This window comes from Telopea speciosissima, chromosome 8, assembly GCF_018873765.1.
Source record: "Telopea speciosissima isolate NSW1024214 ecotype Mountain lineage chromosome 8, Tspe_v1, whole genome shotgun sequence".
Classification (NCBI taxonomy): Eukaryota; Viridiplantae; Streptophyta; class Magnoliopsida; order Proteales; family Proteaceae; genus Telopea; species Telopea speciosissima.
Window position 1 is genome coordinate 14,305,330 of NC_057923.1, and position 17,195 is coordinate 14,322,524.

At 39.8% G+C, this 17,195-nt stretch overlaps 1 protein-coding gene across 8 annotated transcripts in view; it reads right to left on the minus strand.

Moving 5' to 3' along the window:
• Positions 1-14,257, minus strand: part of LOC122671467 (protein GLE1) — a 30,428-nt gene extending 16,171 nt beyond the window's left edge. For 5 of the 8 annotated variants that reach the window (XM_043868692.1, XM_043868693.1, XM_043868695.1 and 2 more), the window contains exons 1-4: positions 14,152-14,257; positions 13,835-13,996; positions 7,142-7,294; positions 8-131 (exon numbers count right to left, since the gene is read on the minus strand). In XM_043868692.1, coding sequence (XP_043724627.1) covers positions 8-131; positions 7,142-7,294; positions 13,835-13,996; positions 14,152-14,153 — 441 coding nt within the window. In that variant the 5' untranslated portion in view covers positions 14,154-14,257. The remainder of the gene's footprint in view (positions 1-7; positions 132-7,141; positions 7,295-13,834; positions 13,997-14,151) is intronic. The other 3 variants (XM_043868690.1, XM_043868691.1, XM_043868697.1) reach the window with 2 other exon arrangements.
• Positions 14,258-17,195: the final 2,938 nt, after the last annotated feature.

The following is a 17,195-nucleotide window of genomic DNA, read 5'->3' on the forward strand; positions in this document are numbered from 1 at the left end:
TATGCACCTTAACACCAGCTGTGTGTTCACGATCAAATTCAAACAAAGCACCTTCAAGCAAACCAAGTTTATCCATCAAAAGTATTCGAGTTTCTTCAACAGCTGGCTCATCTTCAAAATCATCGGAGTCACTGGAAGTGGGAAAAATAAGGATATAACAACCACAATTTACAATATTGGAAATATATCATTAAGAAAAGCGAAACAAAACAGTGAGACTAACAAGGAAAATATCATTTGAGGCAAGAGAGGAAAAAAGACATAAAAAGTTCTAGGTCTGAAATTATATGAAAATATGATAAATAAATGGCGCACCCAGTGCATGAGGCTCCTGCCACAGAGGGAGGCCTTTTAATGGAGGACAGAATCAGGAGAGAGGAGATGATAGAAAGAAATCAGTATTGCAAGGGGTGCAGAGAATAAACCTTGAGAAGAAATAGAAGAAGGGGGGGGATTAGCAAGAAATCAGAATTTCAGAATAGCAGGGGGAAAAGAAGAAAGAAACCATGGGGAAGAAAGAAGAAGAAAAGAAGGGGGGGGGGGGGAAGCAGTCCACGATAGGGAAGAGAGGGAGCAGCCAAACTTTTTAAATTCTCATTTTTTTTCATTTAACAACTTCTGGCCGAATGGCCTGTACATAGCTTAAGCAGAGAAAAACAAAACAATAGAAAATTATTGATCTCCCCTTGGGAAGACCTCCACATAGGGAAGCACACCAGCTGAGCTGTTTCCTAAAACCAATGGGGCACAAGTTCCAAGAAGTCCACTGGTCAACTTAAGGGGCTGATCCAAGTGGGCCTTGGCCTAGACCAAAATTACAAAAAACTCAAAAGCTGAACCAAATTGAACCAAAAAGTGCAACAGAAATGGACCCAGTTAAATAATTGCCTAAATTAAAATGGGTCCGGGTCTGGTTCGGGTCCCAACCCGTGGATCAATGGATTGAACCGGGTTTGTCCTACATCAACTCTCCCGTGGTTAAGAAAAACTTGACCACAAGTTTTAAAGAAGGAAAGGATCAGCACCATTTGGTCGGCGTCCACGAACAACGGCTTTGATGGAGCGATGATCCAAGGCACGATCCAGGGCACGTCACGAACATCAACAATCAGTATAGGGAGAAAAGGATCGGCCGCTACGATCTGCTGAAGATCATCCATCAACTGTATTTCGTCGATTGGAATCTCGTCATGGGGGTTCAAACTGTCATTTGGACCGTCGATATGTTCTTCGGGTTCGACCTCGTTCTGACCGTTGAGTTTATTCTTGATCACGGGGTCATCCTTGGGCTCTTCCACAACCTGTGGGGGAATTGGTTCTTCATGCGACTGCGGTGTGGTTACCTTTGGCTTTAATCCTCTCAAAATATGACCCTTGGTCAAATGTAATGGCCTTAGAATACAAGCGTTGTTGAGAAGGTCGACGTTGCCACAACGCTCATTCACCCAATCACGGCCAACTTTGATGATGCGCCTTGAAGATGGAAATATCCGACACCAAGCCCCATCAAAGTATGTGGTATGAGCAAATTCGACGAAATATTGATCAACAAGCTCGTCATAACATATCTCGCCGGTCTTCGACAACATCTCTACTACGGGTTGCGAGACGAAATTGCTACTTTGCCCATTATCAACAAGGAATATGACACCTTTTCCATTGGGCAATCCCAATCGAGCTCGGAAAATATGGGTTTCCATTGAGCAGTCTCACGTATAAGGTGAAGGGCAAACTAGGAAAGGTACTGTCAAAACAAGTGAAAACAATAGACTATAACACTGTTTTCCAGCAACAGAAAATAGGTAACAGTCCCAATATTAAGTTACTGGACTAGTGCTATTAGGACTGATGTAACCTCAGGTTTTAGACAAAGATACAGCCACTGGAATACCTTACTACAGATGACAAACAGAAAGTGAAAACACTGCTCTTGGAAACTGATAAGCCTTCTTTAGTTGAGGCTGAGTTCTAAAGAGGGCTTGAAAAATAGAAACTAGTCTTCAAAATAGGAGGTCAGTGAGGAACTCGATCTGGCCAGCAGCTGGGGAAGCCAAGCAGGGTCGATTGAGGGACTGGATGTACTCCAAAAATGTTTCTAGTCTAGCCTCAATAGGCTCAGTGGTTGATGAGTTCTGGAGCCTTGAAGTTGCAGCAGGCCTATGTGAGGATTAGGAGCCGAATCAGGTCTTCAAAAGTACTATTGCAAGGATTGTTAGAGTCTCACAGTAGCAGCAACAGCAGCAGCAATCAAGTGGAGGGAGATGAAGAAGATAGGGAGATAAACAGAATGAGGAAGAGAGATCACATGGGAAGGAAGATGGGATCCTTCAGCCAGGCTTTGGTTCTGATACCAGATAATGGAGGACAGAATAGGAGAGAGGAGAAGATAGAAAGAAACCATGGGGAAGAAAGAAGAAGAAAAGAAGGGGGGGGGGGGGAAGCAGTCCACGATAGGTAAGAGAGGGAGCAGCCAAACTTTTTAAATTCTCATTTTTTTTCATTTAACAACTTCTGGCCAAATGGCCTATACATAGCTTAAGTAGAGAAAAACAAAACAATAGAAAATTATTGATCTCCCCTTGGGAAGACCTCCACATAGGGAAGCACACCAGCTGAGTTGTTTCCTAAAACCAATGGGGCACAAGTTCCAAGAAATCCACTGGTCAACTTAAGGGGCTGATCCAAGTGGGCCTGGGCCTAGACCAAAATTACAAAAGACTCAAAAACTGAACCAAATTGAACCAAAAAGTGCAACAGAAATGGACCCAGTTAAATAATTGCCTAAATTAAAATGGGTCTGGGTCTAGTTTGGGTCCCAACTCGTGGATCAACGGATCGAACCGGGTTTGTCCTGCATCACCTCTAATTTATCATATGAACATATGATAAATGCAAAAAATAAATGCTCAAAGGAGCCAAAGATACATCAAAGCTGTTGCCAAGAACGCAAAAAGCTAGCAATACAAACAAAATCCAGAATAACTAGCTATGAAGGAACAATTGGACCATAAACAAATTCTAGACACACCCTGCTAGGCTAATTCATCCATCAAAGAATTTTAGATGTTTGCCTCCCCCCTTCCCTTGAAAGACACTCAGAGACGGATCATTATCCTCTCAGGTTCCCTGCCCGGTACAGTTGTCCGGTTCCTCTCATAGGGGGACGGAAATGACTACCTAACCCCCTACCCGAGTGAGGTTAAGTCGTCATTTCCCCCCCCCCCCTATGAGAGGAACCAGACAGCGAACCTGAGAGGAAAAAAATTCCTCAAAGACGAGGACAGAATCTATCTGAAGAAAGGAGAGATCATCCAAGAACCAACCTTCCTCTTATGACCCACCTCATACCACAGCTGACATTCCTCGACCGAAAAATTCTCCATACCCTGTGACAACCAGCTAGATTGAGGCCCTAATTTCCCAGAAATAAAAATATTCTTCACTCCCTGTGACTGTGAGTTGGCTTCATTAATCCCATGAAAGAGGGCAGATGTCTTTGCTGAATGGACTTAAAAAATCTGCAACTACAAATAAGGGGAGATATATTCTAAACATAGTTGTCAAGGTGTCATCTAGGCGTCCTGGCGCCCTCCAGATGCCTTGGTCACCTTGTTGGTGACGCCTTGCATCTGGACCCCTCCAACCCCTTGGGTTGCCTAGACGCCGTGATAACTATGGTTCTAAAAGTAGCAATGATATTAGTCTAGCTCGATAAAGTTGATAAACTGAAGTTCCATAACAGCACCATACATCTGACCCATAACTTTGTCAAATGCACATTTTTGGAGTTCGGTCAGGCTATGAAACAAATCTCATAAGCCATATATATAACTAAGAAAAAGACAAGCTTTAAGTGAAAATCCAGTTGCCTAACAAGTCACAGTCGAAAGAAAAAATGAAACATGAAAAGGCAAAAAAGCAAAAACAAAGAAAGAAAGAAAAGTAGTCTCAATGAATGTGGATTGGTCCCCCACCCACAGTCCCACACACACCACAAGATGAAAGAAGAGAAGTGCAGAGGGGAAAGAACAAAGGTAGAGTAGAGGGACAACATTTTTCTCAGATTCTTTCTCTTTTCAATATGTAGACATGTTATTTCCATGGCAATTGGCAAAAGGAACCTATTTGATGCCATTCAATGTCTCTCTTGTTTCACAATTCAAAAAAAAAAAAAAAAAAAACAAAGAGTGAGAGGGTGGAATACAATAACCAAGCAAAGAGATTAACAAAGGACCAAAAAATGACTGTGTTGTAATCAGAATTGGATTATATCTGAATTTGAGTGAATTACATATATAGGTGGTAATAATAAATTAATTGGATCAAACCAGAGTATTTAAATTCAATAATAAGAAAAGATGTCGCTTTCTCATCCCCTTCAGATATGGATCTATTTAGATCCACCTCGATCAGACTAAATTTTAGATCAGATTCAGATCAAGATATATTCCATTGACGGCGCTAGATCAGCTTGCCAAAATGCATACCATCCCTATAAGAGTACAACATAGTAAGGTCATCCAGAAAATGGGAGCACAGGTTATTTTCCCCTCAGGCTAAGCTTAGATCTTCTCAACAATAAAACGAATTCTTGATGCTCTTTCTCTTCCCTTTACCCAGAATAAAATTAACTCAAAATTATAAGTTTTCTTGATTGCTTCTATCACTCACTACATCCGATGGAATAGGGCAAAATTGCTGAATAAATTGACCTTCCTGCATGAGAAAAAAAACTTCCTTCCTTCGCATACTGCCTTTCATTTTTGTATCCATTTTTTGTACTGGTGGGAAGATTGTTCAAGGGAATGTCAATACTGCTCCAGATCACCCAGGCAAGTTTGATTTTGTCTGGGACAAATGCCAAGTAAAATATAGTGAATCGTCAAATCCAGTCAGAACCTAACAATAGATCAGGCAATTCTAATACCGATCCAGATTGGGATCAGCTGGAAAGATCCAACCTTGGTTTGATCCTTGAAACATTGGATTGGGAGAGCCAATTTTAGCAAAGAAAAGGAAATCTAGGCATTAGGATTCCTCTCTCTCTAAGCACCACTATGAGATTGGAAAGTTTCAGCACCATTGGCTTTTCTACACTTTTTGAGGAGGGGAAAGTCAGGAGCACATTTTCTATGGCATGATGTACTACGAAAGTAAACCTAGAAGGGTCCTGCGGCACAATCCAATGGGCAAATGGGCCTGCTGCAGGAGTCAACACCTTCACTCATCGTCTAAACCCGCAGAATCACCCTTCAAGATTAATAACCAAGAACCCAACCTTCGCTCCTGAGCACAGAGCACATACAGGCTCTTGCCCTGCCCAATAGCAAGAGTTGGTGATGTAGTTCAAAAGGCCAGCAGCAAACCAGGCCACCACACTGGACCAAGAATAGATTGATAGACTTAATTTCAGTGTCCAATAGGTTGTATGGGACATGGGCTTTATTTGTTTAGTTTTGTAATTGTAATGGGCCAATTCTATAAGCCCAAACAGTAGGGATTTAAGTCCTATACGGGATTAAGTAGTTAATTTCTATTTTGTAATGTTCTAGAATAGCTTCTGTTTTGAAGAGAGACCTATGTTGCAAGGGATTCTCCCTACTATAGTACCATACATAGGAGTTTTTTATTTTGCTTGTTTCCATGAAGTAATAAATAAAGAGTAGGGGATCATACCAATTACCATTGAATTGAGAAATTATTTAGACTTGAGCTTGTGAGTTCTGTGAGAGATGGAGCATGGTTTTGTGGGATTCAAGACTGCTCCACTATGGGATGCAGAAGGGAAACCTTGGTGAGATGCCAAGGCTGGAGTTGGTGGAATTCCTTCTCCACAGTTAGGTAAGAGGCTCAACATATCTTTCCTTACTTCTTCCTTCTTCTCCTTCTTCCATTAAAGCTTCAGATCATTGCTCTCCTTGGTGTCCTACGGTAGCAACATACCTGTCCTAGTTTCTATTTTCTGCTACTTTTCTGTTTTCTACACCCTCTTCTTACTTAGTTTCCTTAGTTACAAATTTCATTCCCCACTTTATATTTAGATTTCATTTGCTATTTCTCACACTAGTTGCTTCTTTTTTCTGTAGTTACTAAATCTCAGTTCCTATTTTCAGCAACTTACTATTTTAGTAACCCTTTGATTTCTTCAAATCTGGTTCCTACTTGCTATTTCCCAATAATTACTAAATCTGAACTTTCTATTTCAGTTCCTTTCTAATTTTGTCCCTTGTTTCTAATTTTTAATTTCAGCTTCTATTTTCTACCTCCTAAATCTCTTAGTTGCTATTTTGACTAGCAACTTGCTATTTTATGAGTTTCTAAATCAAGGGTGCTATTTGGTTCCAATTTTGAGTCCCTAATCCCTACAATCCTGGATGAAAAGTGGTTTTCTAACCCAAGTCCTTAGGTGATTAGAATATCCCATTAGTTGGGAGTCTAGAGATAGACTTTTGTGGCACGTCCTTGCTTAGAATGGTTGCTCTCTCTTCGCCAAGGTGGCATCCAGGCTCCTTGGGTGCCTAGGCGGGCACCTTGCCACTTTGTTGGTCTTGCCTTGATTTTAACCCCTCTCCAACACCATGGTTACCTTGCCGCCTTGATAACTATGGTTTTTGTATCCGTAAGTCAAAGGAATTTCACCCTGACAAGATTGTTTCTCTTGCAACTACGAAAAAAGTGCTGGCTAGCTGCTGCTTAAAAACAATTTCTGCAAAGGGAGTTGAAACACAGATGTGAAATTCATTTACTTAATATTGTTTCACACGTAGCAGAGACTTTCTCTAGGTAGAGATTCAAGTGATAATCACTGGATAAGTCCCCTCTCAATAGTCGAAGAGCAAAAAGAAATCAGGGAATCCTTTAAACCTCATTGGATTATTTATTGAAAGCATGTAAAACTTGAACCTTGTTAGTTTGTTTCCATAGTCACTAAGCCCAAAGAATAAGTATCGAATATCATATATTCACGAAACCATACTAACAACAACAACAACAACAACAAAAAAAAACAGGAAAATGCAATATGAAAAGTTGTAAAACTTCAATTTTGAGAAGCACCTACATGGCTTTATTGAGTTGTATAATCAATAAAATATTCTAGGGAGGAAGAAATACATGGGTGGGGTGATAAAATCATTTATACCTTAAATAAAGTTCATTACAAGAGAATCTCCTGCCAACAGCCAAACTTTGATCATGGATCTCTTCGCCTTCACTTTCAGTGTCCTCCAACTCATCGACATGCATTACAAAAGCTTTGGAACTCGTACTCGTTCCCTTGGAACCGGGAAGTTCTCTGAGCAGAAGTTAGAAGCACATATAACTAGAGAATAATTTTACGAAGGACGCCACCGCAAAGAAGGGGGAAATTAAACAATCATAACATTAACAGCAACAACATTTAGAACAAGTAATTGCACATTACATGTGTTAGAAGTTTTATATACACAACAACAAAAACAACGACAAACAGAGACAAGTAATAGTTTTGCATTCTAAAAAGTGTAGCACACTATTCAATTGTTATATGACCTATATCTATTGAACATAACAACCTTACAGTGAATATTTCTCTTACAGTCATACAAGGTAAGCTTGCATTAGAAGACAAGTGATGCAGTGGTGATACAGAAAGAAGCCCCTGCGGTTGAACTGGGTCTGGTTTGGTTCAAATCATGATTCGTGGTCCGAGAGATGGTTCAGATCTGGTTCTTCTAGAAGCCAAATACTGTGGAGCTAGTTTGGAGACTTTTGGATGGCCTACGATTCTATAATTTCTGATTCTCCAGAATATTATCTTCACACAACTAGTGGGGCCCAGTGTGGAAGTGATTAAGAACATGCAGTTCCAGGTTTTCTGAATTTCAGGAACTTTATTCTCCAACAAGCTGTGGGATCATGGAAGTCTTTTCTTTATTATTCTAACAAATTAGTTGGCTGGAATATAGGGATTTAATATCCAAACCAGGTAGGAGTTTGTTTTCAGTAACTATTCAAATAGTTGAGTGTGTTTAGGACACTCCTACATGGATTGCATATTTGCATATGGAGAGTTCCTAGAGTCCAGTTGTTTCTTTTTTTATTAATATTTTAGTTGTTTTAATATACTCCAAATTAGCCTGTGGCTAAAGGAGTAAGATCTAGTTTTAAATTTTGTTTTGCTTTCTTTTCTAAGGTCTGTTTAATAGTTGTACTGGGCATAGCCCCCATACGATTTGATTAATGGAAAAAGAATTAGTTTGACTTAAAATACTGTGGAGCTAGTTTGGAGACTTTTGGATGGCCTACGATTCTATAATTTCTGATTCTCCGGAATATTATCTTCACACAACTAGTGGGGCCCAGTGTGGAAGAGATTAAGAACATGCAGTTCCAGGTTTCCTGAATTTCAGGAACTTTATTCTCCAACAAGCTGTGGGATCATGGAAGTCTTTTTTTTATTATTCTAACAAATTAGTTGGCTGGAATATAGGGATTTAATATCCAAACCAGGTAGGAGTTTGTTTTCAGTAACTATTCAAATAGTTGAGTGTGTTTAGGACACTCCTACATGGATTGCATATTTGCATATGGAGAGTTCCTAGAGTCCAGTTGTTTCTTTTTTTATTAATATTTTAGTTGTTTTAGTATACTCCAAATTAGCCTGTGGCGAAAGGAGTAAGATCTAGTTTTAAATTTTGTTTTGCTTTCTTTTCTAAGTTCAGTTTAATAGTTGTACTGGGCATAGCCCCCATACGATTTGATTAATGGAAAAAGAATTAGTTTGACTTAAAATTAAGGTCGTTGCCTCTTCCTTCTCTCTGCTCCCTCTAGTCTCTCCCCCCCCCCTCTCTCTCTCTCTCTCCCTCTCTCTCTCTCTCTCCCCCCCCCCATTCTTATTTTTGTTATTCTTCTTCTTCTCTGCGACTTCTTTGTTACCAGATCCGAAACTATTCTATCAGAACTTGCCCGTATCAACCATCAGATCAGAATCTTTTCCCTTTTATCATTTAGTAAGCCCACCACCAATAGATCCATCTATTTGATCTACATTAACAAGGCAACAGACAGCCTGGTCCGACATAGGTCATCTTACAATGCAGTATTGTATCACACAAGTAAGGAACTAAACAGCAATTCTCTCTTACACACACATCATGTCAGACAACCAGGTTTCTAGAACGCCTACGCCATCTCTATCTCTGTCACTCTTTGTTCTTCTATAGTCCGTTGATGACATTATTATATCGAGTAATTATACATCTTGTATTGCAGAGGTGAAATCTTATTTACATCAGCACTTTCAGATGAAAGACTTAGGTGTCTGCAGGTACTTTCTTGGGATTAAAGTACTTCGGAGCAGGAATGGTGTGAGCCTCTCTCAGAGGAAGTGTGTGTTGGATGACTTGGATCTGCTATCCGAGACTGGTATCCTTGCATCCAAACCAGTTTATGCTTTTCTGTTGCCTATAGAGATTCTCAATGGTGTGAAGAAGTCAATAGTTAGGGAATACAATGGCTTCCTCAAAAGTGGCATGTGGCACTTGTAAGCAGTACTTTGTGAATACACAATGAATCTTCTGGTCTCTAAGTGGATACATTGCATCAAGTAAATTCAAGATAAATATAGTTAAAATGAGATTTACTCAGCATCATTTTGATGAGACATTTAGTTTTTATCATCAATTGCAAAATGATTTCAATGTTTCCTGCTGCCCTTACACTTTGATGTTACACAATGAATCTTCTGGTCTATAAGTGGGTATACTGCATCAAGTAACAACAAAAACTCAACCTTATCCCAACTAAATGGGGTCAGCTACATGAATCCTTGCCCTCCAATCAGCTCTATCAAGTAGGCCTAAGCTATGCATGTCTTTCCTGACCACTTCTCCTAAGGCCATTTTAGGTCTGCCCCTGGCTCTTTTTATCAAATCACTCCTCCGTACTGGGGCATCCAAAGGCCTCCGTTGAACATGGCCATGGCACCTCAAATGACTTTCTCGTAGCTTATATGTATCGGCACTATTCCCAAATCAATTCTTATATGATCATTCCTTACTTTATCTTTATTAGTTTTTCCACTCATCCATCTCAACATCCTCATCTCCACTTCACTAAGGTTATCTATATGATGCTTCTTAACTGCCCAACATTCCGCAACATACATCATAGCTGGTCGTATGACTATCCTATAAAATTTTCCTTTAAGTTTTAAAGGAATACGCCGATCACACAACACTCTAGATGTACCTCTCCACTTCATCCATCCTATTTTAATTCTTTGTGAAACATCATTCTCTATATCACCTTCTTTATTTATGATTGAGCCCAGATGCCTAAAATAATCACTTTATAGAATCTCCCTCTCATCAATTTTCACCACCTCATTATCCGTCCTAGAGTAACCAAAGTTACAAACCATATACTCTGTCTTCATTCTACTTCTCTTAAAACCTTTTGATTCCAAAGTTGATCTCCATAACTCCAACTTGGCATTAATCTCTGCTTTTGTCTCATCTACCAAAACAATATCATCAGCAAAAAGCATACACCAAGAAACCTCATCTTGAATGTCTATGGTTAAATCATCTATGATAAATGCAAACAAATAAAGGCTAAAAGCTGATCCTTTATGTAATCCAACTGTAATTAGGAATTCACTACCTTGGCCCCACATAATTTCCACTTGTCACCGCACTATCATACATATCTTTAATTATGTCCACATATTTACTTGAAACACTTCTCTTCTCTAGTACTTACTAGATTAACTCTCTAGGGGCTCTGTCATAAGCTTTTTCTAGGTCAATAAAGACCATATGGAGATCCTTCTTGCAATCTCTAAATCTTCCCATGAGTCTCCTAAGTAAACAGCTTCTGTCATGGATCTTCCTGGCATAAAACCAAATTGGTTCTCCGTAATAGTACTTTCTTGTCACAGGTGGGTTTCAATAACCGTCTTTCATAATTTCATAGTATGACTTATTAGTTTTATGCCTCTATAGTTATTGCAGCTCTGAATATCACCTTTATTTTTGTAAATCGGAACCATGATACTTCTCCATTCATCTGGCATTTTCCTTGTGCTCATAATCTTATTAAACAGCTTGGTCTAGCTAAGATAAACCACAAATTCCTAAGCTCTTCAACACTTCTATTGAGACCTCAATCTGGGCGTTGTGCCTTGCCTACTTCCATCTTCCTTAAAGCTTCTTTTACTTCAACACCCTAAATTTTCGTATATTACTACGACATGAGGTGTCTTGATGAGTAATGCAGTCTTCTAGAACACTAGTACTCGAAGTGTGGAAGAGTGAACAAAAGTGAAATTCCACTTACCTGAGACAAAAAAACATGAAATATAGATATAACCTTTGATTTCCTACCAATAGGCCTAGATCAGAATGTCTCTAATGCCAGAGCTTCTCACTCCTCATTGAGTCTCACAACAGCAAAGGGCAAGAACCAAATTCTCATTAATCAAATTCGTGTACAAGGTTGACCCCCTTCACAAACTTAAATAGAAGACTCAAAAACATACTCAAAACACTAAAAAGGAAAGGCCTAAACCAATCTTTAACTAATAAAGTAACATAGACTGACTAGGAAACTGACTCAAAATAGGACTGGACTTGTAGAATCCAATTCCAACCTAACTAAAACTCTGAATAACAAGGGTCCTTCTATACGTCACTATAGAGAGTGAAATAATTTGCTTCACTATTTTTTTACTTACCCTTAGAAATCATTTTGATTTGTTAAAGTGGTGGAGGTAAATTTGTAACTTCACCCGTAATAGAATATTGTAGGGAGGGGTAGGGATATTTGGGGAGAGCTGAAACGGAGCCGGAGAGGAAACATGTCCAACTAGACGATGGCAACCTGCCCAGCACCATCTGCATACAGTCGGCTTCAACGATGCCCATGCCGACAACACAAATGCCATTGGAGATGTTCGCAAGACACGTAGATGAAGGACCTGATCAAAACCTCATTAGAAACTTCATTCTAGAGCTCTAAACCTCTACTCTCCGTTATATTTCTAATACAGAAGCGGAACCAAGTGCTTCAGCCCATAAGCTTCAACATAGGGAGAGAAGAGAGCCAGTCAATGCTAATCATACACTGAATAGGACTCAACCTTCGTCAAACCCTGAGAATCACTGAATCAGAACGGCAAGGGTTGAATTCACTTCTCGGTATTGGAGATTATGGTTTGTCTGCTCTGGCCATGCTTGCTCTCAAGCAAGTGTCCCCTGAAGTCTTAATCTGCTACATCCCTATTCGATTTCTTATGCCTCAGAAAATGGGGTTAACTGAGCGAGTGTCTGTGTCATATTGGTGGAGTTTTTTCAAAGTATAAAATGTAAACGGCTGTGACTTGTTAATTGATCTCCAAGTCTCTAATATTTGTATGGAGCAGCTTTATGGACGGGAAAGGGCGGGGGAACTGCAAAGGGGCCGGGGGAGATTCAGGGAGCGGGGAATGGTCAGATATATACAGGAGAGGGGCGGGTGAGATGCAGAGGGTGAAGAAGACAGAGGGAAAGGGATGGTATTGGCTACGGGAGTAGAGATCAGGGGAGGGCAGTGGGAGAGAGCGTAGGGGAGGGGGAGGGACATGCAGAGGAGATGATAGGAGAGGGGGAGCGGGAGCCGGTCGGAGAGTGAGGGGGAGCAAGAGAGCAGATATTTGATACAATTTTCTCATGTTGTGAAATTTCTAGTTTGCCCTCTACATATTGAACAAAAAGAATGAAAAATGTGGGCAAAGCAATCAATAGTGAAGCAAAAATTTTCACTTCACATAGTGCTGCAAAAGGATAACCCTAATAACAATTAGAATAAAGAAATAAAGACACTTAACTAATCCCGTAAAAGGAGTGTTGAAATATAATAAGGAAAACATTGGATCAAAGGCCTAACACATACAAAATAACCCCATTTAGGTGATTTAACTACATCAACAAGTCTACTTAAAATGGGATTTACTCAGCACTGTTTTGATGAGACCTTTAGTCGTTATGATCAATTGCAAAATGATTTAAATTGTCCTTATGAATTTGGTGTGAAGAACTTTATAGCAATCCTTTTCTTTTCCATGGTTCCTTCAAATGGTTAATGGAATGACAAGTCCCCATTAAATGTGAATTGAAATTGTTTTGTTAGGAAGAGACCCACTTGTTTGAAGCCCTGGGTTGTGCTCCTAGGCATCACTTTTCTCTCTCTATTTCTATGAGTCACAAACATAAATAGCCATCTGATATATTTTCTCAGATGAAACTATTGAATATGAACTGGAATTGTTTCCTCGGGATGCATCCCATTCTTTAAGTCCTAGGAATCTATTCTCTCTCTACTTCTTTTATACAAGTCATTTCATTCCCTCCTCTCCCTCTCACCAACCATTATCATGGAGAATATCATCTTCCTTGTCTTTACTTTCTTAACTCTAATTCTTCTAATTCAATGAGCCCCAAAGTTTTCTTATATCTTAACCATAATTTTGCCTTAAACAAAATGCTGTAAACCATTTGGAGCGCCTAGTTATTTCTAAAATCTTAGACCTCTACAATTGGTGAAGTTACTGTATATGTGAAATATTTTACCATAATCAACACTAAACGAAGCCTACAGACTAGTAAGGTCCAAAACTCAGCTAATCTAATACTGTCCAGCACCTTATCTAGTGCCAGATTTTCATTAAATCATAAGCACAAAGTATATGTGAAGTGTTTCACTACAGCATTCTTTCACTACAGCATTCTTTATTTCAATGTCTTCCACTCAGATTCATCTTGTATGGCTTATCTACTAAGAAAAAGAACAGCAAAAGAAAGCAACAAGTGCATACCGGATTCTTGATTTAGTAAAAGGCACATGACGCAAGGAAGAGGCATTGAGTTGCAGGGAATTCAATTCTGATGTGAGTGAATCCAAGCTCCAATTTGGTTGTGGATCTACTGCTACACCATTAATATTTTTAGGACACCGGAGTTCCAATTTAACAGCTCCCCTGCATCAGCAAAACCCACAATGCAGATATACGAACAAACAGCCAGAGTTTAGAAATCAACACACTTCGAAAAAAATAAATAAATAAACACAAACTTTCACAACATAAAAAGAACCTCAAAGAAGAGAGAGAGAGACCAATAACATGTAACTTACATGTTTAACAAATGGACAGCTACAACTTCAACTTGGCATACGGCCTATCATGATTTCTTTGGAGAAGCAAACATGCAGTAAGCTGACCTAAAAGAAAGAGACATTTAATAGAAATTTTTGCAGAATTTTTATTCATAAGGAATTAAATCTCAATATCTGAGTAAAAGAGAGAGAAGTCAACCAAATTCAGAATTTACAACACTGCATTTCAGAACTTTTGTAAGGAGGATAGAGAGATTTGTCCTCCTCGGATCAGGATCAATGCAATAGCTATGAAAAAAACCATTGGATCATAATCCATTATCCCCAAGGGAGGCCTCATCGAAACTCCTCTAATAATCCATCCTGTCACAAGGCTGATTAGCTAGGATGTTAACCTCTAGGGCAATAAGATGAGTACTCAACACCCCCCCCCCCTCCAACAGGGTGGTTTAGGGGAAACCTATGAATTACTACTAGTGGTGTGGAGAAATCATGACCTTAAACATTAACTGATATATATCAATGAATACACATAGAGTAGAAGTATAATTTAGATATTCATTTTGCAATTTATCAAGCAGCTGTGTCCAAGAATCAGAGCAATGACTGATGAACAAAAATTGTAGCAAAACAAAGAAATAAATATTGTCACCCAAAATGTTCTCTGTAAAAAGGTACCAGTGTAACTGTGTTATGTCTTTGGGGTATGAGGTTTGGAAGTCTTACTCCTCTGTATTTTCACTTTCGTCCTTGACAACCTTGATCATGTCGTCTATATGCAATATTGTAATAGTGGATTTGGTTGCAAATTAATTGGAATATAAAACTCACAACATGAATACATTGTTAAGTAGCAGCGGAGAGTAGCAGAGAGCAGCCGCGAGTAGCAGCGAGAGAGAGAGAGAGCTTACCTGAAGAGTAGCAGCGGCGACCGGAGATGCAAGGACCCTAGGCGATCAGAGATGAAGGTGGGGGTCGAGGAGAGAGCAGCGGTGAGGAACTTTCGTGAGATTGGGAAATAGGGTAACTGGAAGAGTGGGAGCATTTAGGGTAATTTGGTCTTTTTAATTTTTAATCTATTAAAGTATAGAGGGTATTTTAGTAACTTTACTTTTTCTGTTAGTTAGATAACGGTGTCATAGATGAGGGGGTGTGTTTGAAAGTTTTTAAAGATGAGGGGGTGACATGAAAATAGGCCACAGTTGAGGGGTTGTCCCCTATATTTTCCTCTAAAATCAAATTAGGGATTATACTAACAAACCAAAATGGAAACCTTATAATTTTTTGATGTATTTATCAAAACAAAATGGAAAATGTTTGTTTTATTTGTTTATGTTTGTCGAGCTGATAAAGAATTACTCAAATAGTTATCAAGATGGGCCAAATATTTACCATGTGCTACACCTGTATTTTAGGTGGACAGGGCTCATTCCTACATATTAGGAAAAGTAATTTGTTTATGACTGTCACTTCTCCAAATAGGTAATTATGGGTATCAAACAACATGTTTATGGTTGAACCCACATGGAAAATCCAATTGATTCAATATTATTACTCTTCTTCAGCAGTGCACTTATGACTATCAAACAACAAGTATTTTAATTACCTAATTTACTTGTATAGATAGAATTGAAAATATATAACTACAATATTGCAACGTGACTATACAACTAAGTTGACCAAATGAATATATATCTCTCCTCATTGATAGATCCGAAAGTTCTCTCTCTTCTTCCACAAAAGGACAATTTGAATGCATAATATATTATGGGAACCACTTCTCTTCTAAGTTTTTTTTGTAAACAATTATATTGATGAGCCACCAAAATGATGGCCAACCAGCGGGTGACGCGTGGCCTGTCCGAGGCCGAGCCGAATCAATTTTGCCAGGTGAGAAACAGAAGCCAACCAATTGGCAACGTGGTTGAGTCCTCCGTGGCTGATAACATGGTCGAGCCTTACGAGGTCGGCAACGTGGCCGAGTCCTCCATGGCCGATAACGTGGTCGAGTCCTTAAGGATCAGCAATGTGACCGAGTCCCCCGTGATTGGCAATATGGCCGAGTCCCCATTGTCGACAACGTGGCTGAGTCTCCCATGGTCAGACGACAAAGCCGATATCTCCATCTGTGACCCACCGACCGAGACACGCGTCCTTTGTTCGGCTATCGAGATCTCCATGGCTGACAGTCCAACCAAGTTGCTAGAACCATCGGTTTGGCCAACCACTCGGGCGTCGACCACTGGGTAGAAGACCCAAGCCGAGCTCGGGTAATGTGGATCATGGAGCCACGTCGGGCGCCCTAATATTCGTGGGATACGCCCACTCAACCTGATCAAATCGTCATCCAAAGAAGGAATCGTATCACACTCGGATAAGGACTCTTACCAAGTAAAGAGTCTACATTCAAATACGACTCCGCTTGACAAACTCCTTAATGTAGTCCTAGATAGGTAGGAGACCTACTAGGAGCTAAAACAACAGGATCAAATAACAAAAGGGGCTGCTGGTTCAAATGGACAGCACTAGGATTTAGGTCAATTCTAGGGTTTAGGATGGGAATTTGGGAATGGGTCTTATATGGCTTTAATGGGCAGGTCTAGGGGGTCAATATGGTATAAAAATAATAGGATTTGGGAAGGTTTTAAAATTCTGCAATTCTGGACAGAATTGAGTTGCAGAATTTAGGTTTAATGGAGTGGGGGAATGGAGGGGTTGTAGTGGAGACTAAGGGCTGTGTTTAAGGTCGAGTGTAGGGAGAGGTGTGGAGAATATAGGCTGGAAGTATGGTTCGAAATTGATGGCCAGATCTGTAGTTATGAGGGAGTCCTAGTTGAGGTAGAAGTTGCAGGTTTAATGGAAATTAGGGTTTGATGGATGGAGGGGGGTATGGATTAGGTTAGAGGATGAAGAGGGGAAGGATATATGTAGGAAACTAAGATTACTTACTAGTTTGATCTCCTTCAAAGGCAGCAGCAGCAGCTTGAAGAAGCTCGATTGAATAAGAAGAAAGACCTCCCGATTTACAAGATGCAAGGAGCCGATCAAAGTCCACCAATCCC